The sequence below is a fragment of the Lactuca saligna genome, chromosome 4 (assembly GCF_052625555.1).
Source record: "Lactuca saligna cultivar CGN05327 chromosome 4, ASM5262555v1, whole genome shotgun sequence".
Taxonomy (NCBI): Eukaryota; Viridiplantae; Streptophyta; class Magnoliopsida; order Asterales; family Asteraceae; genus Lactuca; species Lactuca saligna.
Genome location: NC_136420.1, coordinates 8,412,864 through 8,428,522, shown reverse-complemented (window position 1 = coordinate 8,428,522; position 15,659 = coordinate 8,412,864). Strand labels below are relative to the sequence as shown.

Here is a 15,659-nt window from a genome sequence, read left to right as displayed (position 1 = left end):
TATTTAATTGATGAAACATAAAAAATAAAAAAAATAAAAAATCTGATTTGACACTCTTTTTTGTGGGGTTTGTAACTCATTCAATTTTTAACCAAATTAAGTGTTTTTATAATCTAAACTTAACTACAAATCCTAATCTATATATAGGATAAAGATTTAGGTCAAAACAAATTAAACTGAGTGAGTTATGCACGTTTGAACAACAAAGTCAGATTATATTTAATTACTGAAACATTAAAAAAATTATGATTTGACACCCTTCCTTGCGGGGCTTGTAACTCATTCAATTTTTAATCAAATCAAGTGTTTTTATAGTCCAAACTTAACTACAAATCATAATCTACATGTAGGAAAAAGATTCAGGTAAAAAATAAGTTAAATGAGTGAGTTATGGAACTTTCAAAATTTAAGTGAGATATCCGATCCGATTCTTGGTTTTGGGCTGGTTTCAACGACCGGTTCTTACCGGGTCCCAGTTACCAAAATTGAAGAAATTATAGTATCGGTCCCGGCCTGACCGGTTCCATCGGCTTCCGGTTCCGGACGGTTTTCCAGTCCATATGTTCATCCCTAGTTTAAAGGTTTAAATGGTAAAAATAGAAAGCACACGTCACAAACATTCAAACACAAACAAACAATTCTTTAAAAAAAGTCACGTTACAAAATCTAAGGTTATGATTACTATCAAATAACTCATTAATCAACTAAAATCTAAGGTGTCATTTGGTTCGCTAGAATCTATTAGAATTAGATGGAATTAGAATATGCTTTTATCACTTTCCTTTGTTTGGTTTAAGCTTTTAAAAGGAATTGGATTCCTAAATGGGTCAAATTTTCCTTCCAATGTGAGAAAATAAATTTCATCCCAAAACTTAAGGAACTAAAATTCCTTTCAAATAAGAATGTTGAATGTTACCATATTATCCATTTTACTTTTAACAGTACATATGAAACCTCTCTATCGCCGCCCCCACCGCCACGACCACCACCTCCTCCACCACCATACATCACCACTGTTACCACTCACTACACACCACCTCTACCACCACCCACCACCGCCACAACCACCCAACATAACCATTATCACCAATTCACCATCACTCTCTACCTCCACCACCATCACCACCTCTACCACCACACCACCTTCCACCTCCACCGTCACTCACCACCGTAAACATACCATAACTGCCACTACCACCGTCATCACTTCCGCCACCAACACCAACACCTTCGCCACTACCTTCATCACTACCACTGTTACTACCACCATTGCCACCTCCATCACTACACCACCCACCACCTCCGCCGCTACTCATGACTGCCACCATCACCATCACAATTACCACCACTACCACCATCATGACCTCCGTCACTACCCACCATCACCTCCATCGCCATCATCACCACTATTTTCACCATCAACATCATTGGCACCATCAACATAATTTACTAATTTTATAATTTATATAATATATTTGGATATAAGTTATAAAACAAAGTAAAAAAGGAAAAAAAAAATGAAATCTTTTTATTTTATATTATTTCAGTTTCATTTTCTGCCAACCAAACATAATATGAAATTGAATTCAAATTTTATTTCTGCCAACCAAACAGAATATAGAATTGGATTTCAATTCCTAACAGATTTCAATCCCTTAACAAATTCCAATTCATCAAAACAATTCTGCAAACCAAACGACACCTAAGGTTATGAGTACCAAAAGACTTTTGACCTAACGATAATGAGCGACTTTCTTAATCGAAATATCATGGAGAGAGATCATGAGTTTAAGTCTTATTAGAAATATAGGTGATAAATTATGACTATATTAGTTTGCCGTTCTAAAAAGAAAATAATTATCTAAAAACATTAAAACAATGTTTAAATATTTAAATATTGTGAAGGAAATATCTAGTACATAATCAAGACTCTTCCATAAAAATCAATAAATAATTTCATAAACAACTCACCTATCATGTTGAACACAACCAATCGAAATCTCATAATAGATATTATGTGGATCATAATGTGTCTCTAAACCAATTCAATGGTTTTTTTTTTTTTTCTTCAAGGGAGAGCTTTGAGAATCTGGAAGACTGGATCTATGATGTATGATCCATAAATGACGGGTGTAGAGGTAAATATCTTGCATCACATAGAGGCCATATGTATAATGACAATTAAAGTTTGGTTTGGAAAAGAATGTCAAAGTTTGTGATTTAAGAAAGTTTGTATTTCAACCAGTTTGACTACCCATAATTGACAAGCTCCTAAAAAAACTCAAACTACATTATGTTCGTGTAAGTTGCCCACCCACGATTTTATTAATATGTTGAAAAATACTAAAATGAAATGCATTGTGGTTTTGAAAAAAATAAAATTTCATAATAAATTTCGTGTGTGATGTTTAAAAGACTCCATATGGTTCACCAGATTAGTTCCTTTTTGCATCTGCTCATTGGGTGAAGTGGATGATTAGGTATGAACTATTTGGATATTCGCATATTAGATATAACTTATATAGCATTTTAGATTACATAATAAAAACTTAAAACTTATAAAACAAATTTTTCTATATCTTTTGATAACGCGTCAAACAATACTCCACTTTTGGACAATTTTAGATAAAATATAAACCGGTTTGCTACTTAGACTTTTTTTTATGGCCTTCTAATTTGTATATCAATGTATAAGAAACTACCTTAAGGTTATGTTGAAGAGATTTAATGGTTAAAAGGGTAGACCAAACGATGAGGATGAAAAACGTCGTCATTTGCTATTTGTCATCTTGATAAGGATGAACCCAGTTCTGAAATCGAACAAAATCTAATAAAACCAAGAAGTTGAGAAACAAATTTATAGATATGAAGGAATCCAAAACCAAACCGAATACATATCCGGGTCCTAATCAGTTCTGGTTTCGGTTCTATCTAGTACTTTGCTCACTCCTAGTTGGTAGGGTCCAAAATTGGAACCAAAAACCAAGAACCAAATTTATGGATATGAAGAAACTGATAACTGAACCGAATTACATATTCGGTTATCAATTGGTTTCGGCTCGACCGACAACTCAACATGTATTTTGCTCACCCCTACATCTTGATATTGATGGTTGTGTCCTAATTTCAATCATGCATAGTTGGTCCGCGAGCAACATGGAATCATATAGATCAATCATGCATATTATGTATTGAAATCTCTCATATTTTAAATACATATTATGATTACCACTACAAATTTTTTATAATGTCATTGGTTTACATAGTTTTATTGAATTCCCAACATGTTATTTGATATGACTTTTTAGTCCGACTTTTATGTTAGATGTGTGTCTTAATGTTAAACGTGATGCAAAATGAACTCGGTATATTGATCTGGTATATTAGCAGAGATCGGGATATAAGAGATAGTTCTTGGTGATAAGATTGTGATTTGTTCGAAAAAAATCTTACATATGTTTTCCACACTTTTATGCTTGTGATTTGTTCGAAAAAAAATAATATGTTGATTGTCTTTTCTAAAATTTCATATTCATTGTCCTCAATTACCCAAATATCTCCTCATCAAAATGTATCTCACAACTACTAACCTAAATACCTGATTAGTACGAGCTTGGTCAAAGGCCGTTGACTTTGATAATTTTGCTAGTGTTTCGGGGACCTCACGGTATTTTATTAGAAAATAAGGTGAAAAATGTATGTACTTCATAGTAGAGGGGTCCAAGTGACTACTGCTTTTGAAAACACATAGACGAAATCGGAATAATGGAGTGTGCCGCGAAAGGAAGTCCACGGCGGTGCTCGGGACCAGCTAACCGCCGATGCGGCGGTTGTGGTGCTGTTTTCTATTGTTCCGTCTCTCATCAGGTTTTTCATATTCTCCTTAAATTCGAGCACATACACGAAATTTATTATCATCTCTAGTAAAAACCCTAGATTCGCACATTTTCCGATACTGAAAATTGTTTGATCACTTTTTTTTACCGCTTTAAATTGATGTATTACCATCTTTATTGCAAGCATCAACTAGAAGCTGAACGTAGTAATGCATCAAATCCCAATTTTAATCTGTGGATCACCTTCACTTGATGCCTATTTTCAGTTAATTACCTTAATTTGATGCTGATGACTTGTTGTGCTGATTTTGTTTAAGACATCACATTGGAGAGTTCACAAAGAAGAATGTGGAAGACTCAAACAACAGATGTGCCGTGTGGTGCTGCTAAATGACTTCCCTTTTACTTTTTCCCGGGAAGCTACTTATCAGGTAATCACTTTATGCAGTTGGATTTGTGAGACCAAAAGGGCCAAATTTTGAATTCGAGATTTATATGAACTATTGAAAACAAAGAACCATGGTTGGGAATATATTTTTTCAAACATTCTGACACGTCTTGTATCAATTCTGGTTTGGAAATGTTAAAACTCTGACCTCAAAAGCTAGAATGTTATCTTGATCAATGGTGCTTCAAGGTTTTGGGTAATTTGTATCGAGTTACTAAGTGTTGCAGGTTTGTGGAAAGGTGGAGACTAGATGCTCATTCTTGGATAAACAGGGGATCCACTGTGTAGGATTCTGGATATGTGAATGTAGCTGTGGGGCTTCGATTACTTCCTCAGATCATTTGAGGTTCCTTTTTGATCCTTCTTTTCTCCTGATGTTTCAATACTTATGGGATCTCATTGTTTATCCATTTAATTGGAAGGTATGACAAGGGCTGGAATCTCTCAAGTAAATTATGCCCTTGTAAAGGTATTGTTGTAAATTTTCATTGGTGTAGTTTCAGATCATTTATACTTACTTCTGAAAGTGAAAGCTACTCTACACAAACTGCAAAATGCAGGGCCTTTGTCTATGTTAACAAAGAAATTAAGTAGTTGGAATGAGTATTATGAATGGAGAGGCATCCCGTTAGATTCTCCTGTTGCTCTGCTCCTTCACTGGGTAATGTATATTTTATAGAATGTCTGTGTTAGGTGTAGTGTGTGTGGTTGCATATTTGCATATCGCCCATTTAAGCCATAAAATTTTACTATTTTGGTTTTATAATTCCAGCCATTGACCATATATCAAGCAATTCAAATTGCTTCTGTGAAACAGTTAATCCCTGAACCTACTGATGAACTGTGCATACACTACCTAGGTATTTTCATGACTTTTAGAACCTGATGTAACTTATTATGTTAAAATAGTGTTCTTTTGTGGAATCTTGATTCTGATTAATGGATTGGTTTTGTGAAGGGCCAGAAAGGGAAGTTTATCAACTTGCTGTATTTGGGGAGTTGCATGCTTTACTTCCTGGAGTCCGAGTGCATATAGATTTTGTTGGACCTGCTATTCCACATGACAGGTCAGCAATTCAGCATACATGTTTTGAGATTCAGCTTTTTGAGAGTAAACTAAAGTAGGGCAAACAGGGATGGTGAGACAATTACTCTTTGTAGCTATGCACATTGCATTGAGGCAAATTGCACATGTAAATCTGGAACTTCCAATAAATCTTCATCAATTACAATAAAACTTCATTCAGGTCTTTATCACAACCGCTACACACAACTCACCAAGGTTATATTATATATTCTTACTTTCACTAATATTTTAAATGATTGACGATTAGAAGGACATTTACGTCTTTTTGCACCGACAACAGATTGATAGTGAGTCCAAGTCCTATCCTGTTCCACCTTTTTGGGTAGGACAGAAAGTTGTACTTTTTGTCCCATTGACATCAATCATATTCTGTACTGTACTGTACTATACTATTCTGTTTGACAAAAGGGGTCACTTCTTTATGGACAGGAATTTATTCCTGATTTAATAATTGCTCCAAATGCTGGTATTGCGGCCTACAAAAGCTGGCTACCAACTATCGTATGTTTTTTTTATTTATTAATTTTTGTGTGGTATGTTTATGCATTTATTGTTTTTTTATGACTGAAATTGACAATGGACTTTCAGGAGCTGATAAGAGAAATAGAAATCCCAACCATTTTCTCTGATTATTGTGAAGAAGCTTGTCATCTTGCAGCTAATTGTATAAGCTCTGCGACTGGTAGTCCACCCACAATACCTGTAAGTTTTGTTACCGGTTGAAACAAAAAATGGTTGTATGATTCGTGTCATTTGTATATATATATTTTTTAAAAATATTGGTCCAAACAAGGTAAAAGATTGTTGGATAAGTATGTATTTAAGATTTTCTTATTTGTAGAAAAAGAAATAAAACATTGATTTTGGTGATTTGTAGTAAAAAGATTGTTTGGTTTTGGGACAGGTTCAGTTGAACCCGTTTAGGCAGCCTTTGGCTGTTGAAGACTCTGCTCTGATTCTTCCTTGCTACTCGAATTGCTTTCTTTTTGGGATATGAAGTCGGATTTTTTTGTTTACTTTAGTTAGCAACCTCTATTTTCCGAAATAATGAAATGTGAAATATGTTTTGTTTTGTGTGAAATGAGACATATTTGTAATGGATGAAAATTACTCTATGTTTTTATTCTACATAGAATGTAAATCGGCGTAAAATAAGTTGCTATTTGATGCATCTAAAAGGTTTATTTATTTATTTATTTATTATATAATTAGATTAGATAGGGAATTTCGAGTTATCCAAAAACATGCACTAGTTCTACACTTCTACATATGCTTATTTTCCTTTTTTTTTTTTAATCCAAAAATAAACTCACCTCATTTATTTTATTTTATTTTATTATTTTTTTTTCTTCTTCTTATTATCATTATTATTATTTCATTTTGTTTGTATTTGACAGCCTAATTAAAACCCTACATTTTACCTGATAAGCTACATGGTAATAGCTGATATAAAGTAATAATATAGTGATTGGTATAAAATAGCTGATAAATTAGATGACAAATGTAAAATAATATAATAATATTTAACATAATATAAAAACATTTAAAATTCATCGGGAAAATCTTCATAAGCTCTTTCAAATAATTTTTTAGAAACACCATGTTGTAATAAAATCAAAAACTAGGTTGGCATATACATATCAACCAAAGTCTTTTTTTAAACGACACGCCAAAAATAATGTTAATACAATACTTATAAACTTTTCTCTTTTTAGCAATGTTTCTAAAAAAGCAACCACCATCTTTATTTTCCTTTTGGCCCAAAGTAAAAAAAATATTTCTACATCCTTTTATAAAGTTTTTGGAGATACAAATTGCAACCCAAATCTATATTTCTCTTATTGAATACTTATTGTATTGTTTGATGTAGTCATTAAATATTTCTGAAGAAGTAAATAAATTTAAACATTATTACATTCATTAAAAGTTCAAAAGCTTAGAAATTACACAGATCTTTGAAATCTATATTATTGAACTTCACTTATTCCGAGATTTATGAATTATGAGGTGATAGAATGAAGCAAGAGCATTCTGCGAGGACCATACTGTAAAACTTGAAAATTATAGTTCCTAGTCTGAAATTACAGACAAATTAGCACAGTATCTCCTAAATCAACCGATCAAAGTCTACACCTCGATACTCACGACGCCTTACAAACTTTGACTTCACCGTAAAAATCAACCCCCAATTCATCGATCTCATCAGCCAAATCACTCCCAATCATTCAATGGATTAAAATCATCAACATACACTTTACCAATTTCACAAATTATTTAGGATTCCACAACTTCATCCTCCAGCTTTGTTGATACTAACAAGGATGTGGTTATGGAGGGTGCTGTGTATGCTAATGTTAGGTTTAGGTTCAGTTTCGGAATTCGGTGAAGCTTTGAAGTTGCCTTTTAGAGTTAACGATGTCTTACCTGTTCTACCACGTCAAATTTCGTGGCCTGTTATGAACAGCTTTGGTAAGGCGGTGGATTTGTTGCCGTCGTTCGTCGGGACGATTTCTCCGAATAACGGGACACTTCAGTGGAAAGGTGCTTGTTTCCATGGCAATGAAGCTCGTATGGACTTCACTGAAGGGGATGATCGTGGTTTGGGAGGCGGGATCATCCATCTCAAGGTTCCGACTCTTTCCTATGTCTTTAATTGGCGCAAAATCAGTTTGTTTCCTTTCATCCTTATTTTTCCTGTGTTTACTTAAGTTTTTAGCTTGTTTCTAGAGTAGTTTTGAATTTCGAATCAACCAGATAGGTCAATTTCCCCCCTTTTAGTTTGATCCAAATGAATAAGGATCCTATTTGTGTTGATTCTGATCATGTTCTTGCTTTTGTTTTTTATATTCTTCAGACCTCTGAAGCCCACAGTTGGACATGTATGGATCTCTATGTTTTCGCAACACCCTACAGGATTACCTGGGACTACTACTTCGCAGCAAATCAACATACTTTGCCATTTGAGTCCTGGGAGGAACCTGCAGAGTTAGAATATGTAATACTACACCCACATCAAATTCAGATTTATAATCCTTTTTGGTCTGATTCATGACTTCATTCCACTTTACAATCTTCCATTATTGATATTCAGGTAAAGCAACATGGAGTATCTGTATTTCTGATGCCTTCTGGAATGCTAGGAACACTGCTTTCATTAGTTGATGTTTTGCCTCTGTTTGCCAACACAAAATGGGGCCAAGATGCAAACCTAAAATTTCTAAAGACTCACATGGGTGCTACTTTTGAGACACGATCTAAGCCATGGCGTGCAACTATCAATCCAGATGATGTTCATTCCGGTGATTTTCTAGCTGTTTCAAAGATCCGTGGAAGATGGGGTGGCTTTGAAACATTGGAAAAATGGGTCACAGGGGCATTTGCTGGTCATACAGCAGTTTGTATGAAGGACGATTTAGGAAATCTTTGGGTTGGTGAATCAGGACACGAGAATGAAAAGGTAAAAAGACTAAATTACCATTTTACCCTCACATTCCAAAAAAACAAATTTCACAGGGGTGATGCATTCTGGAGCATGGTTATATTGTAGGGTGAAGAAATTATTGTGGTGATTCCATGGGATGAATGGTGGGATTTGGCACTTAAAGATGAATCAAACCCACAAATTGCTTTGTTGCCTTTACATCCTGAGATTCGTGCAAAATGGAATAACACTGCAGCATGGGAATATGCTTTGAGCATGTCTGGGAAACCTTATGGTTATCATAACATGATTTTTAGTTGGATTGATACCATTGGTGACAATTATCCCCCACCTATTGATGCTCACTTGGTGTGTTTCCTTCACCCACTTTTGTATTTTTAACTTTTATATTTTTTAATTTATAATTTCTTCTTTTAAGTATCTGAAATACATTTTGCATATTTCAGGTGATTTCTGTCATGTCTATGTGGACTAGGATGCAGCCTGCTTATGCTGCCAATATGTGGAATGAAGCTCTAAATATGCGTCTTGGGACAGAGGTAATTGAGTTTGCCCTAATTTATACGAAGATTAATGTGTGTGTGTGTGTGTGTGTGTTTGTGTTTAAGGTTATTTATTTTGGTTTTAGGGTTTGGATTTGTATGGGATATTGGAAGAGACAGAAAAGCGAGGCATATCTTTTGATGAATTGATGACAATTCCTGAGAATGATGAATGGGTGTATAGTGATGGAAAGTCTACAACATGTGTTGCTTTTATTCTTCAAATATATAAAGCTGCTGGAGTTTTTGGGGCTTTTGCAGATTCTATTCAAGTCACCGAGTTCACTGTAAGAAATTCAAATTTATAAGGAAAAATTATTTCTACTTAAGCTATTAAACATGGCTCTGTGTTTTACAGATTCGTGATGCTTATATGCTGAAAATCTTTGAGAATAACCAAACACGGCTTCCAAATTGGTGCAACAATGGTGATGATAAGCTTCCATTCTGCCAAATACTTGGGAAGTATCGCATGGAACTACCTTTGTACAACACCTTACACCCATATTCCAATATGAATGAAAATTGCCCTTCTCTCCCTCCAACTTATGAGAGGCCTACTCATTGCTAATATTCTAAAAAAAATTGTAAGCTCCTTTTCGTAAAATTGTCATGTATGTTTGATTTGGAGGATATTGTCATTTAGACATTTCTGTATGTATGTAAACATGCTAACGATATATACAAGGGAGTACGCGTAAGCATAACTAGGTATTCTTCTACTTGTTATTGTTTGTGTATAGTGATGGGAGTTTTATGACATATTATCTATTATATTTTTCTTGCTGTTCAAAGAACAAAAAAAATCCAACAAGAATTTGATAAAATAATAAAATATCCTTGTCTTTTTGTTTGGAAAAAAAAAAAAAAAAATCAAATGTTCATATTCAAAGTTATTTAAAATATTTTATGAAATTTAGTACCTCTTGATTAATCAACACCCGACAATTGCTTGGTAATAGAAGTTTTTCGTTTCATCTTTGAAAATTCATCAACCACCATAATTAAAAAGGTAGGTATATTAAAAGTCTAAGAATCTTCTTTAAGGTGTGATCCTCATTTAAACTACAATTCATAATAGAAGATTCTAAATTGGCATAACAATTTCAAAGTCAAAAGTATACATTTTTCCTCGTTTCTTCGTTTATTTCGACCTGAAGCTCATATTAGTATTATGATTACTTATAATGAAAAGTACAGGTGAACATATGTTATTATCGTATATCGCTTAATTATATTCGTTCGTAAGTAGTAATCGTTAATCAAATCCAAAATATGTATACAATCAAGTTCTTTATTTAATTAAACCTACAAGAATGTTTCAAAACAAAACTTTTTAACTAAATAATTTAATTTTAATTTTAATAATTAAAATAATTAAAAAAAAGTATTCTCACCAACGACCTGGTACATTATTTTCGTACTAGACAAAGATATCGATATTTTTTATATTATATTGTTTCTACCAACGACCTATTCTGGCCGTATTTGGTTAACAAAAGTCAAGGTGTAGACATTAATATTAAAATCGAAGATAACAGTTTTTACAGTTTTATGTGAACATGTCAAGTCCTAAATTCAACTTCTGAATAAATATTGTTCTAATAAATACATATAGATGGATCATATGCGTAAATAGAAATATTAAGTACGACAATACTATTTAAAAAAAAAAAGATATACACACGAGTATGTTTTCTTTTAATGATGTTAAAATCGATTTAAAAGATGCGTGTGACATTTAAATGCCATTAAGAAATTATTGAGATAACTTGTGACCCTTGCGAACTCCTTTTATTTCAACTGTTCAAAAGTCTCTTGCCATTTTATCAAATTGTAACTTTAGTTCTAGAATGTTGTATTCAATGACGCATGCATCAAAATTTTATCAAATTGCTCGAGTTTAAACCCGGAACGTTCGAGTCAAGCATTAATAAAATCGAGTTAATAAGAGCATTTTTATAAAGATTAATCGTTTTAGAGAATATCTATTTAGTTATATTATTTTTTCGGTAAAGCCTATCTTTATAAAGCATCCCAATCCAAAAGCTTTTCTCAAGTTCTTTTTAATAACCATATACTTATCATTTTATATGAAACATATTATAAACAGATGTTTCAAACATATATATATATATATATATATATATATATATATATATATATATATATATATATATATATATATATATATATATATATATATATATATATATATATATATATAAAAGATGATTAACGAGATAAAATGAAAAGTGTTTTTAAGTAGATGTGGTAAAATGTAATATCACAATAGATAATTAAGTGATTGAAAAATATTAAGTGGTTGATAAAAGTAACAGTTGTGAACTAGTTTTAACCAAGAGTTCACAATTATACAATCAAATTTAAGTAATTAACCAAGAACTTTAACTAATTACATAAATATTTCAATAGCAAACTCTAGTTATTAGTATAGGTAGAAACAGGAGAACAATTTTAGTTAGAAAGTGAAAGTGATTTTGAATGTATGACGAAATTGAGCCACATTCTTATATTTATCGTGGATGTGCTTAACTCATACTCGTATTCGGTATTCCTATGCTTCTTTGTGTATTCTCCACCTTAGCCCTCCGAGCTTCATGCACTTATCACTTAATCAACTACATTCCAAATCCATCAAAGTTGCACATTCACTCTCAAAACAAATTAACATGCCTTAATAATCCATATTATATTTTCAAAATAGAAACCTAATAGTAGGTTGCTATTTTTAAAAGTAAAAAAATATGCTCCAATAAATGATTTTAAGCGGTTAATGAATATTTGTAGGTCATAAAAAAACTCATATTTGAGATGTTACAAGTATTTAATTCAATTTTTTTTGTTAAACATGTTAGATATAATGTAAGAGTACTCATAAAATTTAAATATATTTTATTTTATTTTTTTATTTAAATTCAGTCGTTACATAGCATTTCGGAATCAAAAATGCTACATTACACACATGTTCTCCATATTTCAAGCATGTCAAATAAAGAGTCCAAAATGTAAAAATGTCCGAAATATCATATTTAAGAACTCTTGAATCCTGATATCACATCTCACTTATTTAACTGATTTTCAAAGAAAGTGTTTTTTTTTATCAAGAATATCATATTTCAAACATCATGTTCATATAAAAAATTAAGGTTATTAGTTTCATACTCAAATAATTATGTGGTATTTTTATGAATGTCTAAAGATATTTTTATATAAAATAAAACCCAAAAATTATTAATTTTACATATTTTACGAGGAAGATTTTTTTGAGGATTAAAGAAAGGGATTTTCTAATATGTGCCCTAAGGACACATATAAGAAGTATTAATTAATCACAATTATTATCATAATTAAATGTGAAATGCATTAATTATAGAGATCATAAATGAATTTTATATTTAATTATGGTAATATTTCTTATAATCAATGTGTTTAACATTTAATTATGATAATTATTGTGATTAATTAATACTTCTTATATGTGCCCTTAGAGCATATATTAGAAAATCTTTAAAGAAAAAGGAATTTCCAACCGGAATAATGACTTGATCAAATCATCTAACTGAAATTATGTTCATTTTGTACATGGAACTTGTCTTACATTATAATAATACCAAAAATAATTCAATGTAATTATGAAACTATGGTATTTATTTTGAAATAAAGTAAATTACTGAAATCGTTCTATGGTTTGATCAAAAATTCACGATTGATCCCTAACTTTTCTTTTGCACTCGGATCGTCTCTGTGGTTTGATTATGTTGCGTTTTTCGTCTCTTACATATATAAATAAAATTAGGGATCAAACATGCAATTTTGATGAAACCATAAAGATAAAAATCACAATGAAATTAAACCATAGAGAGGATGCGAATAAAAAAAAATAAAGACAATTTTGACCTCTTTTAATAATTTACTCTTTGAAATATAACTCGTTTGGGTTTTGACGAAAGAAATGTTAAAATGCGAGTAGACAACGACACTCATTATTTTATTTTATTTTCTTTAAAACGATTCCCACAACAGTCCTGGCCGCCCTTCTCCTTTCTTTCTTCCTTCCGACTTCTTTTGACATATTCCTTCTTCTAATCTCCATAAATACAAAACTGAAAACTTCATTCCACAGATTCATACTAACACAATGAAGATCGCTGCTCTTCTCTTCCTTTTCTCTGTTTTCTCCTCCTCAATCACCGCTTTTCCACATTTTTTTCCCAATGTTTCATCCATTCCACCGTCGTTATTACCAAACATCACCGCCGGAGCTTGGGATAGCTTCAACAATCTCTCCGGCTGCCATTTGGGTCAGAAAGTTCCAGGTATTTCCAAACTCAAAAACTACTTTCATTACTTCGGATACATCGGCAACATCAGCAAAAACTTCACCGACGACTACGACGACGCACTTGAAACCGCGGTGAAAAATTACCAGCTCAATTTCAATTTAAATGCTACCGGCGAACTCGATGAATCCACGGTGAAGCAGATCTTAAAACCGAGATGTGGAGTTGCGGATATTGTTAACGGATCTAGTACTATGAACTCCGGTAAAGCCGCGTCGATGACCGGACATACAGTTGCTCATTATTCCTTCTTCCCTGGGACGCCGCGGTGGCCGCGGTCGCGACGTGATTTGACATACGCGTTTGAGCCGAGAAATCAGTTAACCGATGACGTTAAGCGTGTTTTCACTAACGCCTTCGCTCGGTGGTCGGAGTGGACACCGTTGACGTTTACCGAAAGCAATAACTACAACACCGCCGACCTTAAGATTGGATTCTACGGTGGAAACCACGGAGACGGAGAAGATTTCGACGGAGTTTTGGGAACATTAGCTCATGCATTTGCTCCGCCGAGAGGATTACTACATCTTGACAGCGACGAGACTTGGATTATCGATGATGTGTTCGCGTCTGGATCTCCGTCGGCGATGGATCTGGAATCAGTGGCGGTGCACGAGATTGGACATCTGTTAGGTCTCGGACATTCGTCGGTGGAAGAAGCGATCATGTTTCCGACGATATCGTCGGGAATACGGAAAGTAGAGCTCGCGAGAGACGACGTTGAAGGCATTCAGGTATTGTACGGTACAAACCCTGATAGCAATAGTACAACAGGACCGAGCTTCGGCGAGAGGGAAATGAGTGGGGCCCACGTCGTGTCGTCTGTAGTGGTCCAGATCATATTTTTGGCCGTTGGATTAACATTATTTGTTTTGTAAAATTTTTAATATTCTTTTTATTTTATTTTATTTTAAAATTCCCAATGATTATTCCGGGTTATTGAGGAGGATAGTTGTATTTTGACTATTGTTTTTGTATATTCTCTGTTATTATGTAGTATTATTGTAAAATGAAATATTGTTTTCTTTTAGAGGATATCTTATATCTGTAATCTTTTTTTAAGTTTTATAAATAATTAATATACTAAATATAATTATATATTTTTTTAATAAATAAAGGTTTGAATGTTTAGGAATATTTTAAACAATTTTAGACCTAGAAGTTATACGTTTCATTTTATATGTTTTTTTCTTAGTATGTTTTCAATGTCTTCACACGTTTTTTCTTTGATTAATTTCTTATCGCATAAGTAATCATGCCAACAAAAGAGACCCTTTTTGCTGCCTTATATTTCCTGAAAAAGGTTCTTGGTGTTTTAATAGAAAACAAAATTTAGGTGTGGTTTAGATTTTTGTTATAGAATCAGATCGAATGTTTTCCAAAATATCATATAAAAAACAAATAAACTGAAATAGACAAATAGCTAGTGTAAAAACAAGTAAACTGAAATAGCCATGATTCTAAAAAGCGTGTCATGGCAGGCGTGCCATGGTGCGAGGCGTGGTGTAGCCGTTACGAAAACGTCCAAGGCGGGTTTGTGAAGCGTGACGCCCAAATAACGTGTCAAGGCGCGCCTTATCGCGTTATGGCGCGAGTTTTTTTCAAAGTGCGGGTTTTTTTTGTTTTGTTTTTTTTATCAGACCTAAAACAAATGAGTTTTTGTTAACTTTGTTCTATTAGATATTAATATAACACTTCTAAAAATTTCATATATTTGATAAAATTCAATAATTATATGATTTATATCTTTTAATGTATATAATATAGTCACGCCTTGAAAAACGTCATGGCTCGCCAAGGCTTGTCATGACTTAACTTTTACCTTACCGCCAAGTCATGCCTTAATTAGAACCTTGGAAATAGCTATTAGAGTAGAAACATGTACTTTATAATATGTAGATGAATTATTGTTGAGGTCAAACCTTATGAAATAGCTATTA

General features: G+C 32.9%; 3 protein-coding genes across 5 annotated transcripts; all 3 read left to right on the top strand.

The window, feature by feature from the left end:
• Positions 1-3,715: 3,715 nt before the first annotated feature.
• Positions 3,716-6,549, top strand: LOC145041157 (zinc ion binding protein). Of its 3 annotated transcripts, none has more exons than XM_078989109.1 (11): positions 3,716-3,867; positions 4,154-4,267; positions 4,524-4,630; positions 4,707-4,753; positions 4,845-4,945; positions 5,057-5,144; positions 5,243-5,351; positions 5,419-5,566; positions 5,801-5,872; positions 5,960-6,073; positions 6,276-6,549. In XM_078989109.1, exons 1-11 carry the CDS (start codon positions 3,766-3,768, stop codon positions 6,366-6,368), a joined length of 1,095 nt encoding a protein of 364 aa, XP_078845235.1. In that variant the 5' UTR covers positions 3,716-3,765; the 3' UTR covers positions 6,369-6,549. The 3 variants fall into 3 exon arrangements, with proteins under 3 accessions (XP_078845235.1, XP_078845236.1, XP_078845234.1); XM_078989110.1 differs by having other exon boundaries at positions 4,512-4,630; positions 5,102-5,144; XM_078989108.1 differs by having other exon boundaries at positions 4,512-4,630.
• Positions 6,550-7,458: 909 nt separating this feature from the next.
• LOC145041156 (uncharacterized) lies at positions 7,459-10,062 on the top strand. Its single transcript, XM_078989107.1, has 7 exons — positions 7,459-7,998; positions 8,226-8,366; positions 8,463-8,828; positions 8,919-9,161; positions 9,260-9,352; positions 9,442-9,642; positions 9,714-10,062. The coding sequence occupies exons 1-7, from the start codon at positions 7,693-7,695 to the stop codon at positions 9,924-9,926; spliced, it is 1,563 nt and encodes a 520-aa protein (XP_078845233.1). The 5' UTR covers positions 7,459-7,692; the 3' UTR covers positions 9,927-10,062.
• A 3,322-nt stretch (positions 10,063-13,384) lies between these two features.
• On the top strand, positions 13,385-14,749 carry LOC145041155 (metalloendoproteinase 3-MMP-like). The gene has a single exon (XM_078989106.1). The coding sequence runs from the start codon at positions 13,518-13,520 to the stop codon at positions 14,595-14,597; it is 1,080 nt and encodes a 359-aa protein (XP_078845232.1). The 5' UTR covers positions 13,385-13,517; the 3' UTR covers positions 14,598-14,749.
• The last annotated feature ends 910 nt before the right edge of the window (positions 14,750-15,659 follow it).

Coding starts and splice junctions, on each gene's coding strand:
- LOC145041155 (XM_078989106.1), top strand. CDS start 13,518: ATGAAGATCGCTGCTCTTCTCTTCCTTTTCTCTGTTTTCTCCTCCTCA.
- LOC145041156 (XM_078989107.1), top strand. CDS start 7,693: ATGTGGTTATGGAGGGTGCTGTGTATGCTAATGTTAGGTTTAGGTTCA. Junction 7,999..8,225: donor GCGGGATCATCCATCTCAAG/GTTCCGACTCTT, acceptor TATATTCTTCAG/ACCTCTGAAGCCCACAGTTG. Junction 9,162..9,259: donor CACCTATTGATGCTCACTTG/GTGTGTTTCCTT, acceptor TGCATATTTCAG/GTGATTTCTGTCATGTCTAT.
- LOC145041157 (XM_078989108.1), top strand. CDS start 3,766: ATGGAGTGTGCCGCGAAAGGAAGTCCACGGCGGTGCTCGGGACCAGCT. Junction 4,754..4,844: donor TAAATTATGCCCTTGTAAAG/GTATTGTTGTAA, acceptor TGCAAAATGCAG/GGCCTTTGTCTATGTTAACA. Junction 4,946..5,056: donor TTGCTCTGCTCCTTCACTGG/GTAATGTATATT, acceptor TTATAATTCCAG/CCATTGACCATATATCAAGC.